The sequence below is a fragment of the Notolepis coatsorum genome (genome assembly GCF_963971535.1).
Source record: "Notolepis coatsorum genome assembly, chromosome: 9".
Classification (NCBI taxonomy): Eukaryota; Metazoa; Chordata; class Actinopteri; order Aulopiformes; family Paralepididae; genus Notolepis; species Notolepis coatsorum.
In genome coordinates, this window is record NC_140173.1 from 57,922,399 (window position 1) to 57,946,581 (window position 24,183).

At 43.5% G+C, this 24,183-nt stretch overlaps 1 protein-coding gene across 1 annotated transcript in view; it reads left to right on the forward strand.

The window, feature by feature from the left end:
- The window catches only part of pyroxd2 (pyridine nucleotide-disulphide oxidoreductase domain 2), a gene marked incomplete at its 5' end in the record, with an annotated part of 76,826 nt that overhangs the window by 6,092 nt on the left and 46,551 nt on the right, over positions 1-24,183 (forward strand). Inside the window, 8 exons of the mRNA XM_084321436.1 lie at positions 3,320-3,473; positions 5,032-5,093; positions 5,404-5,501; positions 5,945-6,086; positions 10,459-10,593; positions 13,222-13,294; positions 19,226-19,379; positions 21,711-21,865. Coding sequence (XP_084177562.1) covers positions 3,320-3,473; positions 5,032-5,093; positions 5,404-5,501; positions 5,945-6,086; positions 10,459-10,593; positions 13,222-13,294; positions 19,226-19,379; positions 21,711-21,865 — 973 coding nt within the window. The remainder of the gene's footprint in view (positions 1-3,319; positions 3,474-5,031; positions 5,094-5,403; positions 5,502-5,944; positions 6,087-10,458; positions 10,594-13,221; positions 13,295-19,225; positions 19,380-21,710; positions 21,866-24,183) is intronic.

The window sequence follows — 24,183 nt, forward strand, 5'->3', positions numbered from 1 at the left end:
ATAGCGCGCTGAGTCGCAAAGCGGTCGCCCCGGGTTCGTTTCCCAGAAACCGGTGGCCATATGCCGCATGTCTTCCCCTCCTCTCCTCCCGTTTCACCCTCTCTCCTCTGTCGGTCCTGCGTGGCCAAAAGGTCCTGCGTGGCCAGAAAAAGCTGAAAATGTTATAAATAAAAGTTAAAAAACAAAAAAAAAACATGACCCCATTGTATAGAGTGGGGGTTAGAGGTCTGCTGATTAGGGCCGGGCTCAGGCCGATTTCTTTATGCATAGATAGGGTTTGGGTCGTGCGCGCACACACAAGCGCGCCGTCACGTCACGTAGCGTTTCCATCAAAGCAGCAAGCTAGACTGTTGAGAGCGTGCATGTCGGAGATGGAGAAGCTGCCTTTGCTAGCTAGACTTGTGTGCTATGTGTTGAGTATACCCGCAAGTAGGGCTGCAACTAATGACTATTTTGGTAGTCGACTAATCTGTCGATTATTTTTTCGATTAGTCGACTAATCAAAAAACAATTATAAAAAAAAAATATATATATATATAATTTATTTTTTATTTTTATTTTTTGCACTACCTATCTCAGCTCTGGTCCAGCTGAAGACAGAGCAGAGGAACAGATTGGACATTGAGCATGACCTCAGAGTTGCTTTGAGACTCTTGTCAGGACCAAACAACATCCCCAGTTATCCCATTAGTTCCCCCAAACTTACTGTCGGTCTGTTATGTTAAGCTAAGAAGTCTTCAGCTGGCTGGACCAGAGCTGAGAAGCCACTTTCACAAAGATAGGTAGTGCAAAAAAATATATATATATATTATTATAATAATTTAAATTTTTTTTATTTTAATGACTAATCGACGCAACAATTCCTCGTCGACGATTTTTTATAATCGACAACGTCGATTATGTCGACTAATCGTTGCAGCCCTACCCGCAAGCAGCAGCTCGAGTGAGCGATATTTCAGTACCGCAGTTTTTGTTGCTGACGTTCATCTAACAGTGAAGTGGTGAGTCCACCCTGATTTACTAAAATTAATTGGCTGCTGGTTTATGAGTGTTTTCGGTATGCTTTAGTGTCCTGACATTAATGTTTTAGTCTGTGGGCATGTAATTGTTGCTGTTGTTAGCCGCAGAGCTATGTCGTTATTGCATTGTGCATTTTTTGTCGTAATGTAGCATTTGTCTGTGTAACGTAGGTAGCGTGTGTGTGTGTATGTGTCCTACGTCTGTCATCACATCGTAATATTGGCCTCGGGCCTACTGTAAGTCAGGCTAGGGCCGAATAATTTTGTAACTTTTCGGGCTAGGGTAGGGCCGGGCCTGAATGCTACAGGCTTGGGCCGGGCTGGGGCCGAAATGTCAGGCCTGTGCAGAGTAGACCTCTAGTGGGGGTAGGGTTGTAAGATTAGGGTGTTGCCTGCTCCTTTAAGAGTGATGCATTGTGGGATATATAGGTGGTCTACGCAAGCAGCGAATAGTCATAATAGTCAGAGTGTACGCGGGAACGGTAGAGAAAGGTAGCATTTAATTTGTGTGTAACTTTAGTCAATAACATTAAGAATAGAGAGCTGTTGTCAACCCTGCAAATGGAAATAAATGCCCAGTCTCTCTCAAGGACTGGGCATTTATTTCCATGGTGTCATTCTGTGTTCACTGTTCAGGCATTCACTGAGTAAATTAATTGCCTACTGCCCCTTTAACAACTTATGCAACAACTTAGTTTCAGTTTCACTTGTAGAGAGTAAATGTAAATGTTAAATGTAATGTAAATGTAGAGAGGATTTAACTTAACGTGAAGCCGAGACTGAAGAAGAGTAGAGAACAGATGACATGATGTTACACAACAATGGCAGAGGATTTATCAATATTTTGGATTTAAACACAGTAGCAGCAACTGGAAAGGAGCTCAGATGATCTGGTGGTATGTAGTGCTTTTGTTCTTTTTTTCCGATCAGCTGTGAGAGTCCGCGGTCGTGGGAGAAAGTTGACGTGTGTTCTCGCGCAGGTGTGTGTGTCTTTCCATTGGTTACCATTATTTGGCGAACAAGAAAACGAAAGAAAACTGCAAAATTGTAATGACCCTGCTGTGTTACAAACATTTAATTAATTCATCATGGATGGTTTTGTTTTAGGGACACATAGGCTGTAGAAAACGGGAAGGGAGGAGGGGAGAGCCGAGTGCAGTGTAATTCTGTCCGCTTGTCTAAGCAAGCTTCAACGTTTTATTCATCATCTACATTTGGCATTACAAGCTTAATATTCAACGTTAAAGATCAATGTAAGCCAGTGTAAAGTAAAGTAAAGTAAAGATATTGAGCAGATATTGATTTGTAAAATGTGCAAGTGCAACCCTACTTTCACCTATAGTGGTATTATGAGACGTATTCTTCGTATGGCTGTGCGTACTGCACCGTGACGGGCGTACCGTAAATTTGCGGGGACGAATACACGTACCGCTACACCCCGACTGTTTACTGTTACATTTGCACTCTGGTATGTACTATACTTATGCTGTATAATGAGATCTAATCTAATATAATACCATCATGGATCCATGCAAAGGTATGGATTTTTACTATACTTGCACCATCGTCCACGATATATACATATTGTAAAATACTATATATTCTTTAGTTAATCAAGAAATCCCTTCCTTGATGCAGCATTGAAACATGTAGAAGAAAATATGATATGAAAATGAAAATGAAAATATTATATATTTTGGCCGTGACCATGACATGATATTTTGGTCATATTTTTATTTTATTTTGTTCCCCCACTTCAGTTCTTGGCCTGGTCATTTTAGTAAAAACTTAAAAAGCCACCTCAGTGGCCGCTTGAGCTTGCTTTCCTGACAAAGGGTACCCCCCCCCCCCCCGCCCCCCCCACCATGTTCAAATGCGTTATTTTTTTCCGTAGCCGCATTTTGCGGAGACGCTCTCTGATTGACCACTTCATGTGACGTGTGCGCCCAATCGTTTGACGCCTGTTTCTACACCGGTTAAGCTTAGGCACTCTTTCGAAGTTGGTTAAGGTTAGAGTTTGTCTTAGAGCAGGGCGATAGAACGCCTGCCCTGATTCCAAACTCTAACCTTAACCAACTGCGAAAGAGTGCCTAAGCTTAACCAGTGATAAACTAGGCGTTAGGTAGTTTGCAGGCTGTTAGACCCGGAAATGGGCAAAGACACAGCTCGTCACGCGATTGGGCGCACATGTCAGTGGCCAATCAGAGAGCGTCAGTCAGTGGCCAATCAGAGAGCGTCTCCGCAAAATGCGGCTACGGAAAAAAATAACGCTGTTCAAATCATCTTCCACTGCTACTCAGGCATATCCAGAGTTCCTAACCCACCTGGAGAAGCTGGCGGTGGCCATCCACCCTCTCCTGGACGCCCCTCCGGTGGACATCCCAGGGATCACAGGAGGGCCCCTTAGGAGGAGGCTGGCCGCCACCAAGACCCTGATGCCCATCATCAAATGTGGTGCGCTATGACTGGAATGAATGAATGAATCTTTATTTCGAACATGATTAAAAAAAGAATAAAAAAGACAAACAACGAAAAAATATACATATCACTGTTCGAAAAAGGAGTAGGAAGAAGCCTAAGCTTATCATGCCCTTGAAAATAACTTTGGATATTTTCGGAACATTTATTCATATTGAATCACTACATAAACAGGGTATCTACGGGGTGTTAACAAGTATTACATTAATAATGATCAATTTAAGGCCTTAACTCGTTGGTGGTCAATAACGAGTAAACTCGTGTTTCGCCGCCAACGTTTGAGCGGCAATAACGAGTAAACTCGTTTTTTGGGTCCTTTGATCTTTTTCCTTTGATCCCCGTTCTATACGGTCATCATCCGGATCACTCTAGGTGTCCCTGGCTCATTTGCCTACGTTGGAATTGCAATGCCGATCGAATCTCACCAGGTGGCAGTATCGCCTACCTTTTGAACTCTGATAGAAAGGGATCAGTAGAGACAATGTCTGAACTGGACTGTCAAGACTCGCTCTGAGGGGGAGGAGCAATCGCTAGGATATCTGCTCTCCTCAAAACCTATAGTTTCCCGTAAACACGTGTAATTACATAAACGAGTAATCGCGATCGCCGATGGTATCATTGGAATTATTCTTTTTGGAGTACATTCTGGCTAAGGTAAGGTATATGTATAAGTATATTTTACCGTACCTGAAACATGTTTCTGTAACGATCACAGTGTCCTATTTTACCGGACCTAAACCAAGCCCCCCCCCTTGATGAATTTGTGAAGGCACATATGTACATGTTATATACCTTTGATTTGGGAGTATTTGGGATTTCAGGGGATCAACCAGAACGATTGGTTTGGCTTATTGCATATAACGTGTCTTATCTTGCGATCTATGGAAAAACACTGGATTATTTTGGAAATGGGCGATGTTTAGCGTGTAATAAACTACAAACTACAGTGTGTAGAAACAAACCCTTTTTTACATGTTGGACTAGAAATTGTCTGTCAAATGAGCCATACTATTGTCTCCTTAGCTATAATATAGAATATACAATAGCTCCGCAAAGATCGTGAAATATCATGAAGATGGTCAAGAAAAGCTGGCGCTAGTCAGTGCAGATGGGGAAAGCTTGTGGCCGTCAAAGAGTTAAAAGGTATTAAAAAGTCTTACATTTCATTGGCACAGGTATTACCTTTTTGGGGGGGGCAGCCCGGCTGTCGGGTGATGAAATATTAAATATATAAAATAGTTTTTGTATTCAGGTCATGTTTTTTGCAGGGCTACCGGGAGCTTGGTGCGTCTGGCGAGAGCTTGTATGGAACGTGTGCAAATTGAAATTGATGCACAAGTGCAGCCGCCAGCTCAGTGTCGCTATGTGTTTTTATTATTTGTTTGCTAGTATGGTCGTGGAATTGGTATTAAGTTTAGCTCTAAGTGGTATTATAAATGTCTTAAAAAGTCTTAAACTGAACTTGTTGAAACCCACAGATACCCTGATAAAGATAAATTGTATTTTCAATCGTTCTCTTTTCTTGTATTGAAAGGCTTGAAACTGGGCAGGAACATTCCAGACTTCTATGAGATCGTAACGGCGCCTATCATGAAGGTTTGTAATGGCCTACTGTATATGGTTTAACATTGCGTCTCTCAAACCATGATCTCGGAACTGGCAAATGATTGGTTTCTTTTGTTTGGCATCAGCAAGCAATATATTGGCACCTTTATCAATCCCTTTCATTAAAACCTAAATTATGCAGCCAAAATTGCATATTTCTATCCCACATAACCAACCATGGGACCACTCAGCAATATCTCAGGGGACAAGCACAGGTCCTCACCCCCGAGTTTGAGAAACATTATAGTTACCATTCAGTAATAACTAAATCAAGGCTAACTGACCAATGTGGCGTCTCTAGATCCTGAACAGATGGTTCGAGTCGGAGCCGCTGATTGCAACACTGGCTACTGATGCTGTGATAGGAGCTATGACCAGCCCTAATAATCCTGGTAGTGGGTGAGACACACACACACACACACACACACACACACACACACACACACACACACACACACACACACACACACACACACACACACACACACACACACACACACACACACACACACACACACACACACACACACACACACACACACACACACACACACACTTAAAGGTGCTGTAAGTGGTATCATTTGTTAAAATAAGTGTTAAATAGCTCTACATTCCAACAGCCATCACTGATACAGAGTGTCTGGTCAGTAACATGGGTCTCCCAGTCCCTCCCCTCTGCAGTAAACACAACATACATGGTCTGGTATCCCTTCCCACTTTATCCAATCAGGAGAGTGATGGCTGTCGGGGTGTAGAGCTATATTATTTTAACAAAGAAAAATAAATATGGTTCCCCATCCAAATCAACTAAACATCTGACTCATGGGTGGTGTGTCCTGTAGGTATGTGCTCCTGCACCATGTGATGGGGGAGCTGGAGAAGGAGAAAGGAGCGTGGGGCTACGTGGAGGGAGGCATGGGGGGTGTGGCCAAGGCCATTGCCAGCTCCGCCCGCTCCCTTGGCGCGGACATCTTCACTGAACAAGTAAGGCTTCGATCTTCAGTTCAATCTGTAGGGCGGGGCTTCCCAAAGCAGGTGCTGTGGCACCCTGGTGTTCTAACTGTGATAAGTGTCCTGGTGTGATAACTGTCCTGGTGTGATAAGTGTCCTGGTGTGATAACTGTCCTGGTGTGATAACTGTCCTGGTGTGATAAGTGTCCTGGTGTGATAACTGTCCTGGTGTGATAACTGTCCTGGTGTGATAACTGTCCTGGTGTGATAAGTGTCCTGGTGTGATAACTGTCCTGGTGTGCTGTGATAACTGTCCTGTTGTGCACTTATAGTGTTATTTGTTAATGAATGATGACTAGCGGGCGGTCAGGTGGCGTAGCGGAGATTGCGTTCGTCACCAACGCCGGAGACGCTGGATTCGCCTGTTCTCATCCAGCTCACAGCTCTGGGGTTGTCACCAGCTTGGCTGGCCGTTCACACTAATACAATTGGCAGTATTAGAGGGTGGGAAAGCTGGCGGGGTGGGTCCGGGTCGTTGTAAACAGCGACTCCTACAGTTCGGTCGGGGCGCCTGCTCAGCGCGGATAGGATCTAAGGGGGGTAGTGTGATCCTTCCACACGTTACACCCTCTCAGGGAGAGTCCGCACTGCCAGGTGAAAAGAAGCGGTTGATTGGCTAGACGTGTGTCGGAGGAAGCACGTGATAGCCTCCACTCTCCCATACCGACTGTGGGGGGTAAGTGCGCAGCGACCAGGAAGGGGATTGGGAATTGGCATAATGACTAACATTGGGATGGGAGAAAAATCGGAGGAAAAAAAAAAAAATAAAATAAAATGAATGATGACTAGCTCTGGTATTCGTTCAGCTCTCTCACTCTCTTTCTCTATCTCTCTCCCTCGCTCTCTTTCTCTCCCTCGCTCTCTTTCTCTCTCCCTCCCCACAGCATCGGCTGCTAGTTTGGCCGCTAAAGCCCAATATGAACTAGCAGAATTATCTACAAATGGACCTCCAAATGCACACTGGTCTCAGATTGCCAGAACTATCTCCACACTGCTTTAGCTCTGTGCCAGCACACATGCAGTGAACGGAATCTGGATAGCGTTGGCCTTCTGGAGGCAAATGTCCCTCCCTCTCAAAGAGTGCTGTCAGTTGTATAGTTAACACTCTACATAGACAAAGTATTTCCCACATTTGAGCTTCTGCAAAATACATTTAATACACTTAAAATCTCTCAAAATTCATAGTTAATATATTAAAGTTAATACTGTTTTTGTTTGAGCTCTCAAGAAGTAATCCTTTTCCTATGCAATATATCTTTCCTATGATTTCTTTTTGTCTACACAATCCATCACTGGAGATTATACGTTCTGCATGGGAGGGGGATCTAGGGGTGTCTTTGACAGCAGAGCAATGGAAAGAGGCCCTGAAAGGGGTGCATACCTCCTCAATTTATGCCAGACAGACTTATTCAGTTTAACGTTCTCCAACATCCTGCATTTCTCAAAAACGAAAATGTTCCCAAATGTAGATCCCACATGTCACAGATGCTGTCTTTCTCCAGCATCTTTAACACACTCATTTTCGCAGTGTCCTAACCTGTCCACTTAAACTGGAGTTCAATTTTGAAAACGCTGTCAGATGTCTTTGAAATGGTAATTGAGCCTGATCCTATCATAGCTATTTTTTGGCATAGTAGGCGAAAGCAATGGGCGAAACGCGAAAGCAATGGGCACTCAGTTGCAGTGGGTGACAATATTGTCACAAGGAAAGACGAAATTACCTACCTGGGTTCCATCCTAGAGGCAAATCTTTCCTGTGACAAAATGGCATCCAATGTAATAAAAAAAAGTCAACCAAAGAACTAGATTCTTGTACCGGATCTCCTCTCTGGTAAACAAGAATACCCTGAAGACTCTGGCAGGAGCACTCATTCAAGGGTACTACGACTATGCATGCACCTCATGGTACCAAAGCACCTCAAAGGCGCTTAAAACAAAATTACAAACATCACAAAACAAACTGGTCAGACTACTACTTGACCTTACCCCCAGAACCCACCTCACCCCTGCCCACTTTGACAACCTAGGATGGCTTAGAGTAGACGACAGAGTACAGCAACTTGCAATGGGCCTGGTCTACAAGATACACAGGGGTTCCCAAACTTTTCAGGCCGGGACCCAGAAAATAAGGCGTCGGAGAGCCGCGGCCCAATGCACATCGTCAGGCTTTTTTTTATAATTTTTTTTGCCAAATATCACTTCAATCCGATTAAGATAGTTCAAGTTAGTTATTCATTTATATGTGCTATTTATGAGAGGGCTAACTTGTTGCAAAATAATAATGATAATAATAATAGCCTCATTAAAATACTATTGTTGCTTCGGTTGTTTTCAGCGTTTTATGTGCATAATCTGTTATTTAGTTTGAAATGTTCGTTGAAATAAGTAGATTTTTCGTTTTTGTTTATTTATTAAGTTAATATAAAACCATTTAGTCACATTTTAGAATACAATAGAACAGAATTTTAGAATACAACTAGAAACACTGTCCTGGCCTGCTTCTAAGTTCAGTGGCCTGAAAAAAAAAAAAAAAACTTTTTTGGATTTTTTTTTTTTTTTTTAATCATCTCGCGGCCCTCCCGTGGCTGCTCGCGGCCCACCTTTGGGTCGCGACCCCGACTTTGGGAACCACTGCACTATACGACTAAGGTACCCATGTACATGTCAAAATACTTCCCAAAGGTCGGTGAATACCACACAACCACTACACCAGAGGAAGCTCAACAAATCATGTTAAACCCAGATTCGGCTCAAACAAGGGACTAAACACGTTTCGCAATTATGCCACATCAATGTGGAACGCCCTACCCAAAGCTGTAAAGGAATGTGAATCCCTACCCACATTCAAAACCGCTCTTAAAGAGCACCTACGGGAGGCTGCAATTCGAAACTGGCCACCGTAAATGCCCAAAACCCCCACCACCTCCTAATAGACAGTCTCCTCCCCACCGCATGTATATATTCCCTCCCCGCCGTATGTATATTTCTCTCCCACCCGCCCACCCCCTCCTAATGTACAGTCCCCTCCCCATCATATGTATATACTCTGTCAGGATCTAGGGGTAACAGTACTGTATATTTGAATACCGTTTATGTCACAAATGTATCAGTACTAAATACCTATATGTCCCTATGCCATAAATGTCATGTATGTTGTGTATGTCATAAATGTCTATATGAATTGAAAATGGGGGACCCTGATGGAAACAAGACAAACGTCTTTCTCAGGTCTGCATCCCTTTAACAATTGTGTGTATTGAGCCGTACTGTATTGTACCCATTCTGCAATCTGTTAAATAAAGTTTTCATTCATTCATTCATTCAATCTCTCTGGAACTACATACTGTAACAAAATGTTTTACGTTGCTAGCACAGAGATTGATCCTTCTTCACTGGAAGTATCTTCGTCCACTGAGCTGATGCAGCACCTTAAACTTGAAAAATTAAGAGTCGGGGCTCCTCTCATACATTTTTAAGAAATTGGAGTCCATTTGTGGAGTAGGCCTACATAAGAAAGAAACTGGACATCCCACCCTCCTGAATGTGTCTTGTGAGGATTTAGATGATATTTCTTTGATGTTTTGTGTTTATTAATATGTGTGTGGTCGTGGTCTATCACAGAGAAGCAGGCCTTGGGCCTCTGGTAAAAAACAGCTGTCCGTTTTTGTTTTTATTTTTTGTTTGATGTGTTGTTACATTTTTTAAATGATTCATAAGAATATTGTGGGGAATAAATGCTTTAAAGATACTTGAACTGAGCTCATAAGCATAGTCTTTCTTGATTGCACTGTAAATTAATATTAGATTAGATTCAAATGTATTGTCATTATACAGCACAGTACAGTACAACAAAATTAAGTTGTAATAGTAAAGTGCAATAGTAATATACAATGTACAGGTGATTCAACTGGGTATCAAATATATAAATTAGTACTACTGAGTAATAGTGCTAATCAGATGTATGTACAAAGTTGTAATATTAATATGTAAAGTGATACAGGTATAAAGACACTATGGTAGTAAGTCATACTGGCCAGCAGTGTAACTAGTAAGAGTAGGTAAGGGATATGTACATCTGTAGTATCTACAGATATGTAAAAGGGATTATACAGGTATGTACATACAGATGTGGATAGATATATATACAGTGCGAATAAATATATATACAGCATTATTGTACATGCTATCATACAGAGTTATATGGGTAGACTATAGTATGAGGTCTATACCTATAAAAGTGATTTGTGGTTGTATATAGTATATTGCTCAGCCAAAGTTAAGGTATATTATATTGGAAATTATGTTTAAGAGTCTAGTGTGTGTGTGTGTGTGTGTGCTCTAACAGGTTGTGGACCAGGTTCTGGTGGGCTCAGATGGTACTGCCAAGGGTGTAGTGTTGCAGGATGGCAGAGAGATCCACAGTAAAGTGGTTCTGTCTAACGCCACTCCATACGTCACCTTTAAGAAGCTCACTCCTCAGGTAACTATTGTTCTGGAACCTTTAAGAAGCTCACTCCTCAGGTAACTACTGTTCTGGAACCTTTAAGAAGCTCACTCCTCAGGTAACTATTGTTCTGGAACCTTTAAGAAGCTCACTCCTCAGGTAACTATTGTTCTGGAACATTTAAGAAGCTCACTATTCAGGTAACTATTGTTCTGGAACCTTTAAGAAGCTCACTCATCAGGTAACTATTGTTCTGGAACCTTTAAGAAGCTCACTCATCAGGTAACTATTGTTCTGGAACCTTTAAGAAGCTCACTCCTCAGGTAACTACTGTTCTGGAACCTTTAAGAAGCTCACTCCTCAGGTAACTACTGTTCTGGAACCTTTAAGAAGCTCACTCCTCGGGTAACTATTGTTCTGGAACCTTTAAGAAGCTCACTCCTCAGGTAACTACTGTTCTGGAACCTTTAAGAAGCTCACTCATCGGGCAACTATTGTTCTGGAACCTTTAAGAAGCTCACTCCTCGGGTAACTCCTGTTCTGGAACCTTTAAGAAGCTCACTCCTCAGGTAACTATTGTTCTGGAACCTTTAAGAAGCTCACTCCTCAGGTAACTACTGTTCTGGAACCTTTAAGAAGCTCACTCCTCAGGTAACTACTGTTCTGGAACCTTTAATAAGCTCACTCCTCAGGTAACTATTGTTCTGGAACCTTTAAGAAGCTCACTCCTCAGGTAACTATTGTTCTGGAACCTTTAAGAAGCTCACTCCTCAGGTAACTACTGTTCTGGAACCTTTAAGAAGCTCACTCCTCAGGTAACTACTGTTCTGGAACCTTTAAGAAGCTCACTCCTCAGGTAACTACTGTTCTGGAACCTTTAAGAAGCTCACTCCTCAGGTAACTATTGTTCTGGAACCTTTAAGAAGCTCACTCCTCAGGTAACTACTGTTCTGGAACCTTTAAGAAGCTCACTCCTCAGGTAACTACTGTTCTGGAACCTTTAAGAAGCTCACTCCTCAGGTAACTACTGTTCTGGAACCTTTAAGAAGCTCACTCCTCAGGTAACTATTGTTCTGGAACCTTTAAGAAGCTCACTCTTCAGGTAACTATTGTTCTGGAACCTTTAAGAAGCTCACTCCTCAGGTAACTACTGTTCTGGAACCTTTAAGAAGCTCACTCCTCAGGTAACTACTGTTCTGGAACCTTTAAGAAGCTCACTCCTCAGGTAACTACTGTTCTGGAACCTTTAAGAAGCTCACTCCTCAGGTAACTACTGTTCTGGAACCTTTAAGAAGCTCACTCCTCAGGTAACTATTGTTCTGGAACCTTTAAGAAGCTCACTCTTCAGGTAACTACTGTTATGGAACCTTTAAGAAGCTCACTCTTCAGGTAACTATTGTTCTGGAACCTTTAAGAAGCTCACTCCTCAGGTAACTATTGTTCTGGAACCTTTAAGAAGCTCACTCCTCAGGTAACTATTGTTCTGGAACCTTTAAGAAGCGCACTCCTCAGGTAACTATTGTTCTGGAACCTTTAAGAAGCTCACTCCTCAGGTAACTACTGTTCTGGAACATTTAAGAAGCTCACTCCTCAGGTAACTATTGTTCTGGAACCTTTAAGAAGCTCACTCCTCAGGTAACTATTGTTCTGGAACCTTTAAGAAGCTCACTCTTCAGGTAACTATTGTTCTGGAACCTTTAAGAAGCTCACTCCTCAGGTAACTACTGTTCTGGAACCTTTAAGAAGCTCACTCCTCAGGTAACTATTGTTCTGGAACCTTTAAGAAGCTCACTCTTCAGGTAATTACTGTGCTGGAACCAATATAGTTTATATAGTACATTATAATTAGTGCTGTCAAACGATAAAATAAATTAATCTAATTTCATTAGTCAAATTTAATCGCACGTATCAATACTTGCAGTGAGAAGCATGTAAAAAATATTTTTAAATATGCAATAATGGGGCGGCTAGGTGGTGTAGTGGGCAATGCGCTCGCCACCAATGCAGGAGACGCTGGGTTCGAGCCCAGCTCTCCACATTGCTATCAGCTTGGCTGGTCGTTCATACTAATACAATTGGCAGTATTAGGGGGTGGGAAGCTGATGGGTGGGGATCGGACGTTGTGGACAGCGACTCCTACAGGTCGGTTGGTGCGCCTGCGCAGCAGAATCAGGAAGCGACGGGGGCGGCGTGTCCCTCCAAAACGCAGACCCTCGCCGCTGAGAGATCGCGCTGTACAGGTGAAAAGATGCGACGGCTGCTTCCTCGAGTACCGGAGGGGACACGTGATGCAAGGCTTCGTCCACATTGCAGCCGGCTTGTGGGAGGCATGGCCTAGCAGCGTTCGAGACAGGGGAGGGTAGGATTGGACGATACGAAATTGGGATGGGAGAAAAATAGAAAACGGGAGAAAAAGTAGATAAAAAAAAGAAATATGCAATAATGGGCATAGAATAAAAGAGATGACCTAATCTATTTAACGTTGTGGAAATAAAAATCAGATGCGGGAGATAACTCTTACAGCATTGTTAAAATATGTTGGAATGTAAAATATGACACCCAGAGTCACTGGGTGATCCAAGGGTGTAACACATTAATACATGATTTATTCTATAACTCTAATTTACCCCCCCCCCCCCCCCCCCCCTCCCTCCTCTCTTCTAGGCTTCTCTACCCCCAGGCTTCATGAAGGCTGTAGACCAGATTGATTACACCTCTCCTGTGACCAAGATCAATGGTATGCTGGCTCACATTTTATTTCACATCACCCCTCGCTGGTTCCCAGCTGTGTATGTACTGCTAGTGCTTTGCTCGCTTCATATCACAGTCGGGCAAATTAACATAGACTGAAATTAACTGTATGTCATGTACATTTTATTTGAATTACTCAAAGCCATTTTACATGACTTAACCCACAGTTTGTTGAAATGGTCCAATGTCTCAACATCTCAAAAGAGATGACTGTCATCTGTTTACTGGGGGATAACGATGTTCCGTAGGTACATACCACTAGCCTAGGTTAAAACTCCAGGAGAGGTGTTTTTGGCCACACAGCTAGGCTAGCCGCCAGTCCGTATCCGCTTCCATTCATTTGTGCTAAGCTAGGCTAGCTTGCAGCCGGATAACCTTTCTACCGAAGGCACAGAGAGAAGAGATTAATATCTGTATCTTCTTGACCGATTCTGGTGAAGACGGTGAGCACATTTCCCCATAATGTCGACGTGTTCCTTTAAGACGGCTATTTCACGGTGAGATTCTTAAAGAAATAGGCGATTAGACGTGCGTGTTGAAACAGAATTGGGTTACAACTCACGCATAGCGGCACAAACAGCTTCTTCAGGGCGTAGCCTTCAGCTCTGTTTCCCCTTCAGTAAATACAAGATAATTACAAACACCAGGACTAAACAGGAAGCCAATTGCAAAGTATGACCTCTAGATGGCAAAAGAATAAAGAAAAAATGTATGTACAGAAGACGATAACAATATATACATTTTCCCCAAGGGGATCAATACAGGAATATCTTATCTCATCTTATCTTATCTTATATGTCTATATACAGCAACATATGCACCAGACCACATGCATCAGAACAACTATGAAAACTAAACTAATCAAATGTCTTCTTAGTCCTGGGTATACTGTGGCCTGCATTTGGCATATATATATAAAAGGTTTCTCTCTCTACAATAATCGTTTCAGAAACTGATCTTAGGAGGGGCAGCTACTGTAAATCCTACCCAATAATAGGGTTTACTTTTAATGAGATTACAGTCTGAGTGTATTATCATTTTTATGGGATTTGCCAGAGAACTACCTGTACATCCTGTGACAAAGTAAACCTGCTCTGAGGATTGTCTTGAGGCTAGACAGTCTTGAGGCTAGACAGTCCTGAGGCTAGACAGTCCTGAGGCTAGACAGTCCTGAAGATTGTCCTGAGGCTAGACAGTCCTGAAGCTAGACAGTCCTGAGGCTAGACAGTCCTGAGGCTAGACAGTCCTGAGGCTAGACAGTCCTGAGGCTAGACAGTCCTGAAGCTAGACAGTCCTGAGGCTAGACAGTCCTGAGGCTAGACAGTCCTGAAGCTAGACAGTCCTGAGGCTAGACAGTCCTGAGGCTAGACAGTCCTGAAGATTGTCCTGAGGCTAGACAGTCCTGAAGATTGTCCTGAGGCTAGACAGTCCTGAAGATTGTCCTGAGGCTAGACAGTCCTGAAGATTGTCCTGAGGCTAGACAGTCCTGAAGATTGTCCTGAGGCTAGACAGTCCTGAAGCTTGTCCTGAGGCTAGACAGTCCTGAAGATTGTCCTGAGGATAGACAGTCCTGAAGATTGTCCTGAGGCTAGACAGTCCTGAATATTGTCCTGAGGATAGACAGACCCGAGGCTAGACAATCCTGAGGCTAGACAGTCCTGAGGATACAGTCCTGAAGATTGTCCTGAGGATAGACAGTCCTGAGGCTAGACAGTCCTGAGGCTAGACAGTCCTGAGGATAGACAGTCCTGAAGATTGTCCTGAGGATAGACAGTCCTGAGGCTAGACAATCCTGAGGCTAGACAGTCCTGAGGATAGACAGTCCTGAAGATTGTCCTGAGGATAGACAGTCCTGAGGCTAGACAGTCCTGAGGCTAGACAGTCCTGAGGATAGACAGTCCTGAAGATTGTCCTGAGGATAGACAGTCCTGAGGCTAGACAGTCCTGAAGATTGTTCTGAGGCTAGACAGTCCTGAGGCTAGACAGTCCTGAAGATTGTTCTGAGGCTAGACAGTCCTGAGGCTAGACAGTCCTGAAGATTGTTCTGAGGCTAGACAGTCCTGAGGCTAGACAGTCCTGAGGCTAGACAGTCCTGAAGATTGTTCTGAGGCTAGACAGTCCTGAGGCTAGACAGTCCAGAGGCTAGACAGTCCTGAAGATTGTTCTGAGGCTAGACAGTACTGAAGATCTAGAGATTTTTTGCATCTTGGACAGTTTTAGTTTCATAGCCTCTCTGTGAAAGACTGCGTGACAAGATTCTAGCCTGCTTTTCAAACTCTTGTCACAAACACATAGAAAACGTTGGAATTGTCCAAAAGGTATGTTGTGTCCTTGAGCCAGTTATGATGGAAACTATCCGCTTTCAGCTCAGCGCTTTTGTCTGTTGCCTTCCTATATATTGTAGTGTGTGAAGCCATCTTCTTAAGATAAGATAAGATATTAATTTATTGATCCCCTTGGGGGAAATTCAGGCATCATAGCAGCATGGGGGAGGGGGGGGGGTACAGGTATGGGCAGGGTAATAGTAGAAGACATAAATACAGGCAATAAAATGATAGTACAGTAGAAAGTAGTTTAAATAGGCATGTAACTCTGAATGTACACATATGAGCAAGTAGGCGGTGTGATCGAAGGTGCAGATGATGCCCTATCAGTTATATTATACATTACAATAAATATGGCCAATAACACTTAAATCTAAATATATACTATGAGTAAGTAAAGTTAAGAGAGACTCAAATACAACAACACTCAATACAAGATGTTATATTTCTGTCGTTAGAAAAAAGAATCATGGGGCGCCCCAGTGGCCGACCCGGGTTCGACTCCCGAACCCGTTGTTATTTGCCGAATGTCTTCCCCCCACTCTGTCTCCCATTCCTCCACTGTCTCTCCCTACTGGACTGCCCAGTAGAAATAAAGCGATAAAAACGCCAAAAAGAAAATCTTAAAAAAAAAAAAAAAAAAAATCATGAAACAGAGGTTCCTCCTCAGGACTAGGGATGCACCGATCCGATATTGGTATCGGTATCGGCCGCCGATATCAGTAAAATAGCTGGATCGCGTATCGGTAAAAAAACTGATAATAATTTTTTTTTTTACTTTTTTGGGAGAAAAAATAATTTACAATGGGTATCGGATCGGTATCGGCCGATACCCAAACCCAGGTATCGTATCGGGACTGAAAAAGTTGGATCCGTGCATCCCTACTCAGAACCAGAACAGTCAATCTGTGAGTTGATTGGCTTTCTGTTTAGTCCTGGTGTTTGTAATTATCTTGTATGTACTGAAGGGGAAACAGAGCTGCGCCCTGAAGCAGCTGCTTGTGCCGCTACGTGTCGGTTGTGACCCGGTTCTGTTTCAACATCTATTGTCTATTATATCTTGAAGAATCTCACCATGAAATAGCCGTCTCAACAAAGGCTTTTAAATTGTATTATGGGGCGGCTAGGTGGCGCTCGCCACCAACACAGGAGATGCTGGGTTCGAGCCCAGCTCTCGGCGTTGATACCGGCTTGGCTGGTTGTTCATACTAATACAATTGGCAGTATTAGGGGGTGGGAAGCTGGTGGGTGGGGATCGGACGTTGTGGACAGCGACTCCTACAGGTCGGTTTGTGCGCCTGTACAGCAGAATCAGGAAGCGACGAGGGCGGCGTGTCCCTCCCACGCAGACCCTCGCCGCTGAAAGATCGCTCTGTGCAGGTGAAAAGATGCGACGGCTGCCTCCTCGTGTACCGGAGGGGACACGTGATGTAAGGCTTCGTCCACATTGCAGCCGACCAGTGGGAGGCATGGCCTAACAGCGTTCGAGACAGGGGAGGGTAGAATTGGACAATGCGAAATTGGGGAAAAATGGGGAGAAAAAGTAGATAAAAAAAAAAGTGTATTATTGTGCAAGATACAGACGATTTGGAGTCAAATGTTTTTCATGAAAAATGGTCTGTTGATATATGGTATAAACAAGAATTATGAACTTACTGTCCCATAAATAATTGCTACAGTGCAGAACCATGTTTAGTATACTGTAAACAAAAGACAGATATGCCTATGTGCACAGATAGGGTCAGGGACATCACCTCTAGCCCTATAGAGACCTATGTGCACAGAAGCGAACTGTCATGTTCCGTGGTATGCAGGAATGGAACTCTCTTCCCAGGCATGTTAAGCCGGAGAATAGTAAATGTCGGTTCAGAATCTTGGTAAAACAACATTTTCAACCAAGGAAATGGACATTTCCTAATAGATAGTGTGTACGTAAATGAAAATGTATGTGTCTGATAAAGAGATAGGGATATATACGTAGATGAAAAGGTATGTGTCTGATATGGATATATTATTAGAAGATTGTATAATTGGTTGATATGAACATAGATAATGTATGTAAAAGCTAAATAGTATATTATGCTGTATTGTATTATGAATTAATTATGAGTAGGTATTGTTGTATTGTATTATGAATTAATTATGAGTATGTATTGTTGTATTGTATTATGAATTTGATAAGGAGTATTTATTGTTGTTTTAAAGGGGAACTATTTTACTATTTCTTTCACTATTTGGGCACTTTTACACAATTCCTGTGAGTTTTATTTTAAAAAATTCATTGTTTTGTATTTCTAATCAAGTACTCAAAAACAGCATTTTTCTACCTCAAGATCTTAAGCCGTTTTGAGGCTGGGCTCCAACCACTGTGTGGCCTGGTGCCAACTGCCACACCAACTGCCACATTATTATGCAGCTGAGAAATCTCTGACATCACAGATATGCACATTTTAAGATGACTCAGTTCAGTGAGGGTGAATATTGTGAGAGGAGAATTGGAAGAATGCGCCAATATGAGAATTAGAGACATAGATCCTATTAATATAAGTCCACATAGCTAGGAAACAATGCTAAACACTGAAAAAGGCCATTTATAAGATAGTTCCCCTTTAATTGTCTGTATGCCATGTGAATGTTGTGAGTGTATAAAGTCTGTAACTGTATTTTACTTGTTATGGACCCCAGGAAGAATAGCCGGTGACACTGCTGTGGCTAATGGGGATCCAAATAAACTTAAACAGATAGGGTCAGGGACATCACCTCTAGCCCTAGAGACCGGCAGAGTTAATGCCACCCCAGAGGTGTTTGGTGTGTGAGTTAGAGGTGAAATAGAGAACAAGGTCCTCTTTTTGTTTTACTGTCCTGTTTACGAGGATGTGAGGGAAGTACTTTTTAGTAACATTTCCTCTGTTTAAGTTGATTGGCTTGAGCTGGATGAATATGAACAACTTGAGTTGTGCTTCAGGAAGGGAACTTTTCTTTGTAGCAGATTTTATTTGTCAAGCTTGGGAGAGAAGATTTGATATGATTTTATTTTAAATGTAATGTGTAATGTAATAATGGAACACTGCAGTATGTTTGGTGTCTTATAAACCCATGAGGACACTTTGTGTGCATGACACGAAAATAAAATCAATCAATCAATCAATCATTTAGACATTTTTGCCAGAAGTGTGCCTTGATTCGGGGGAGTTTTCCAGCTACCCTACGCATTCCTGTTCACAGAGTCCATACTTACCGATTGGAATAAAGCCTTCTCTGCCCACGGAAACCATTTGTTTGTACGGAATATACGTCTCGTCTTTCTTTTAATTAAGATTCAAAGTGCTGTGGCTTGAGGCGCGACTACTTCATCTTCACGACAGCCTGCGTTTGTATTTCTAGGCCGATGTCACTGCATAGTGTTTAGTCTCACAGGGTCAAACTTCAAAGTTCGCAGAGGGCTGAGTCTACGCGGTGTTTAGCGGTGTTTGTGCGCGCATGATTTGGTAAACGGAGGTGGATGGAATTCGAACAATTTAAGCATTCTGAGAATTCTAGCGCACGCTCTTAATCCCAAGCGTTCTCTATTTCATGTGGCGGTGGCTTTAAAGTGGCAGTGGACAAGCTGCCTGACTTCCTAGCGGCGCCCACGCCAGACGGACAACCTGGGCCCCACCACCAGTGCTCCATTCACCTCAACTGTGAGAGCGTGGAAGTGCTGGAGACCGCATACAAAGAGGCCATGAACGGCCGCTACTCGTCTAGGTACACACACACACACACACACACACACACACACACAGAGCACACACACAGAGCACACACAGAGCGAGGGCGGCTAGGTGGCGCAGTGGGCAAGGCGCTCGCCACTAACGCAGGAGACGCTGGGTTCGAGCCCAGCTCTCGCCGTTGCTTCCGGCTTGCTGGTCGTTCATACTAATACAATTGGCAGTATTATTTAGGGGGTGGGAAAGCCGGTGGGTGGGGATCGGACGTTGTGGACAGCGACTCCTACAGGTCGGTTGGTGCGCCTGTACAGCAGAATCAGGAAGTATCGGGGGCAGCGTGAGCCTCCCACGTGTTACTCCTCTCCGCTGAGAGATCGCGCTGTGCAGGTGAAAAGATGCGACGGCCGGAGGGGACAAGTGATGCAAGGCTTGGTCCACATTGCAGCCGACCAGTGGGAGGCATAGTCTAGCGACGTTCGAGACAGGGGAGGGAATAATTGGATAATACGAAATTGGGATGGGAGAAAAATAGAAAATGGGGAGAAAAAGTAGATACATTTTATTTTTTTAAAGAGCACACACAGAGCACACACACACATGCACTCACACAGGGGTACGAGGTGGAAACGTACACACACACACACACACACACACACACACACACACACACACACACACACACACACACACACACAGAGAGCACACATACACACACAGAGAGCACACACATACACACACAGAGAGCACACACAGAGCACACACAGTCACACACACGCACACACTTCCTTTCCGAAATACCAGAAATGTATGTTTGTATGTATGATGGCATGTATAATAATGCTGTACATATGTAACGGAGGTCCGTGAGTATATCCACAGTCACAATGGACTTCAAGTGTTGTGAAGTGACTGTGGCGGATAGCGGTACTGCAAGTAAACTCATACACCCATAAAAAGGCATGCAGACACGTTACTAAAAGGTGAATTCATCTCTTAGGTCGCTTTCACACTAGAGCTGTTTGGTCCGGACTATCGGACCAGAATTAGCTTTTTTGGGTTTGTGTGAATGCGCGTCGAACTCGGTCCGCGGACCAAACAGGCGAACTCTGGTCCGCCAAAAAAACATAGGTCTCGGTTTGCTTCATCAGACCAAACGCGGACCAAATATAGGAAGTCGCCTGATAAACTGTATCTTGGGTAGAAGGAAGAAAAAAACACCGGCTTATTATTATTATTATTATTATTACCGCAGATTCACTGCAAAACAAGCACACTGTACACATATGGGCAGAAGACCAAATAAAACAGCTACTTGTGGGCACTCATAAAAACAACGCGGTGTACAAGTTGTTTAGCGAGAGGATGGTGGTAATGGGCTTCAATAGAACAATGGATCAATGCCACGTCAAAATAAAAAACTCCGCCTCCGCTGATCTGGAGTCAGACAGGGCTCGCAGTCCACACACACACACACACACGCGCGCGCGTGCACACACGGGCTCGCAGCCGCACACACACATTTCCACTCTCTATTGTCCAATAGACGAGCGCCCTTTTCGACCGCGTGACATTGCTCAGAAAGTTTGGTGCGCTTGACAAATTGCTATGTGAATGCAGACGAACCAAATGATGAATGCAACAATGTTGCAACTTCACCACCAGAACCGCACAGAGTCCACCAAAACTATATGTGAAAGCACCCTTAGTATAGTGGTCTGCGATGTCGCCCGCGGCGTGGGAGACCCGGGTCCGAGACTCACTCGGGGCAAACCCTTAACAGGGGTCAAACATAACGCGGACCTGAGGAAGCGATAGCGAAACGCGTTGTGCAACAATAAAAAGCAAAAACCAGTCCTGTGGAGTGTGCGGTCCCTTCTTTCCCTTGAAGGTATTCTCCCTTTAGTTTATATATCTCCCTTGCGCTGACCTGCACCTCCAGTCGGGGTCCAACCAGATGTGCACGAGTCTTATTTAGTTTAATATATATATATATATATATATATATATATATATATATATATATATATATATATATATATATATATATATATATATATATATCCATATCTGTCTACATAACGGAATATAATTCTTTTTACATATATGTAGACACTTTTGTACACCAGAGAGCAGTAATGTGTAGAATAGGCCGAATTCTATAGGAATTACAATCTCCTGTATGTCGGTTCTGTATATTCAACGTACGTACACACACGCACACACACACACACACACACACACACACACACACACACACACACACACACACACACACACACCTCTGTAGTAATGTCAGTCAATGTTTACCTGTGACAGAGTGACATCATCATCACTACTACTACCCTATGTTGTTCTCTTCTCTTATAAGGCCTATGCTGGAGATGACCATTCCCTCTGTGTTGGATCCTACTCTGGCGCCCCCTGGCTGCCATGTGGTGTCTCTGTTCACCCAGTACACCCCCTACCATCTGGAGGGAAGCAGGGAGTGGAGCGACCAGGACAGAGAGGCCTACGCTGACCTGGGTTAGACACACAGTACACTTCATAGACAGAGAGGCCTACTCTGACCTGGGTTAGACACACAGTACACTGCATAGACAGAAACCTACTCTGACCTGGGTTAGACACACAGTACACTGCATAGACAGAGGCCTACTCTGACCTGGGTTAGACACACAGTACACTGCATAGACAGAGAGGCCTACTCTAACCTGGGTTAGACACACACTGCATAGACAGAGAGGTCTACGCTGACCTGGGTTAGACACACAGTACACTGCATAGACAGAGAGGCCTACGCTGACCTGGGTTATACACACAGTACACTGCATAGACAGAGAGGCCTACTCTGACCTGGGTTAGACACACAGTACACTGCATAGACAGAGAGGCCTACTCTGACCTGGGTTAGACACACAGTACACTGCATAGACAGAGAGGCCTACTCTGACCTGGGTTAGACACACACTGCATAGACAGAGAGGTCTACGCTGACCTGGGTTAGACACACACTAAATAGTAGTGATGTTCCATCAGTAGAAGACACGCCATCACACACCGTTTTATACATCACATTTTATACATCAAATTCTTTTTACACATCACATCTTACACATCACATTTTACACAGGAGAAACCTTGCATATCTCTGCGGAGGTCGTTTGTCTTATTAAATCATTATCACACAGTTACAGGAACCATAGATGTTGTGAAGGGCCAGATTAAAGCTGAGAATCTACATTTATTGTTTTATATACATCGTATATTATTTATATATACACGGTATATCCCTTTAAACCTGCGTTCGAACCATAGTAATATTCGCTCTCCTTATTGGATAACGCCCGTAGGCGCCAGCCCGCAAGCCCCCAAAGTCAGGTTCAAAGACAAGCCCAGGCATGTCGTAACATGCCCGGAGACAGCGTATTGATTCCAGACAAGAACTGAGGTTTGGGACTAGATAACCACTTAAGTATATATACGGCGCAGGTGCGCACAGCAGCAGTTCGTCTAAAGTCTGTCTGTGTTCGGTAACAGTGAAGTGAACAGCAGTGCGTCTAACAGAGCGTTGAGAACCATGTGCGAATGGAATAGTAAAGTGTCAGAGTTTAATGCAGTAACGTCAAGTTCGACCTAGTTTAATGTGAAGTAAATAGTCGTTCATTTATTGTATATCGTGCCAACCACAGTTTGTTCGTGTGTAGCATTACCCAGCGGTTCGTTCGTGTTAGCTAGTGGACCTTAGCCAGTGCGTGTGGTCTAAATACCTTAGTACCAGCACACGAGGAGGCCTAGTCGGAGAACCTGTTGGACATGTGCACAGGAGAACCAGCGGCGGCGATTGCAGAACCATTACTGGTTGGATTATATTGATTGTGGAACGTGTTACCCGGAGAAGAGCATCGTTAATTTCCACTGTCGTTTGGGATTTAACCTCGTGAGGATTTACATTCGGGCTGGCCTCATGGACCGAGGCTGGCTGGCTATCATCGTTTGCTATCGAGCATTGGATTACAGTTATTGCTTTTGTTGCTGATCGTTGGATTTACAAGGACTGGCTTCTGTACGTGAATCCCCTTATTCTTCATTGAATCAGACTGAGTATCCAAACATTCCTCTATCCTCCAGACCTTACAACTCTGGGAGGAACCCAGTGTCTCCAGACGGTACCAGCGTTGCCTTCTATAATTGCTATTATACGCCAGGTCATTCTATTCCCAGTGACTTATGCTACTGACTGACTTTATGCATATTCTTCGCCATACAAGCGCGACCCTAATTCTCATTCTGTAACCTAATGTTGCATAATAATAAAATACCCTCAAATACTATTTCTTTGTCAATGCCGTGTTATTATGAGTGTCCACCATATCTGTAACTGAGGGGTACAATTCCCTGACTGTATTGAATAAGTATGGTATCATTAAACCACTACTGAGTTATGTACATTACTACTGGCCATACAGTACACATGTATATGAGATGAACACCTCCACAATAACACGGCTTCACAACAAATACTGTTTAGAAGAATATTTATTAGCAGCACGAAGATTATCTTACATTACTTTACTTATCAAGATTGAGAGTTGCGCTTGTAAGGCGAAGAATGTGCATGAATAGGTCAAGAGCGTAAGTCCATGAGAATATTACGCAGGAGATAATTAATACCACCTGTATCATAAGAATTATATATGGTACACTAGTAGGGCAGCTGGAGATACTAATAGGGTCCCTCCGGTTGTAGGCCAGCAGGGGAGAGGATTTGTCGGTAGCGAAAGTCTGGGTCAACGAGGAATAAGGAGACTCCAGGTACAGGAGACAGTGCAATACTCCCTTGA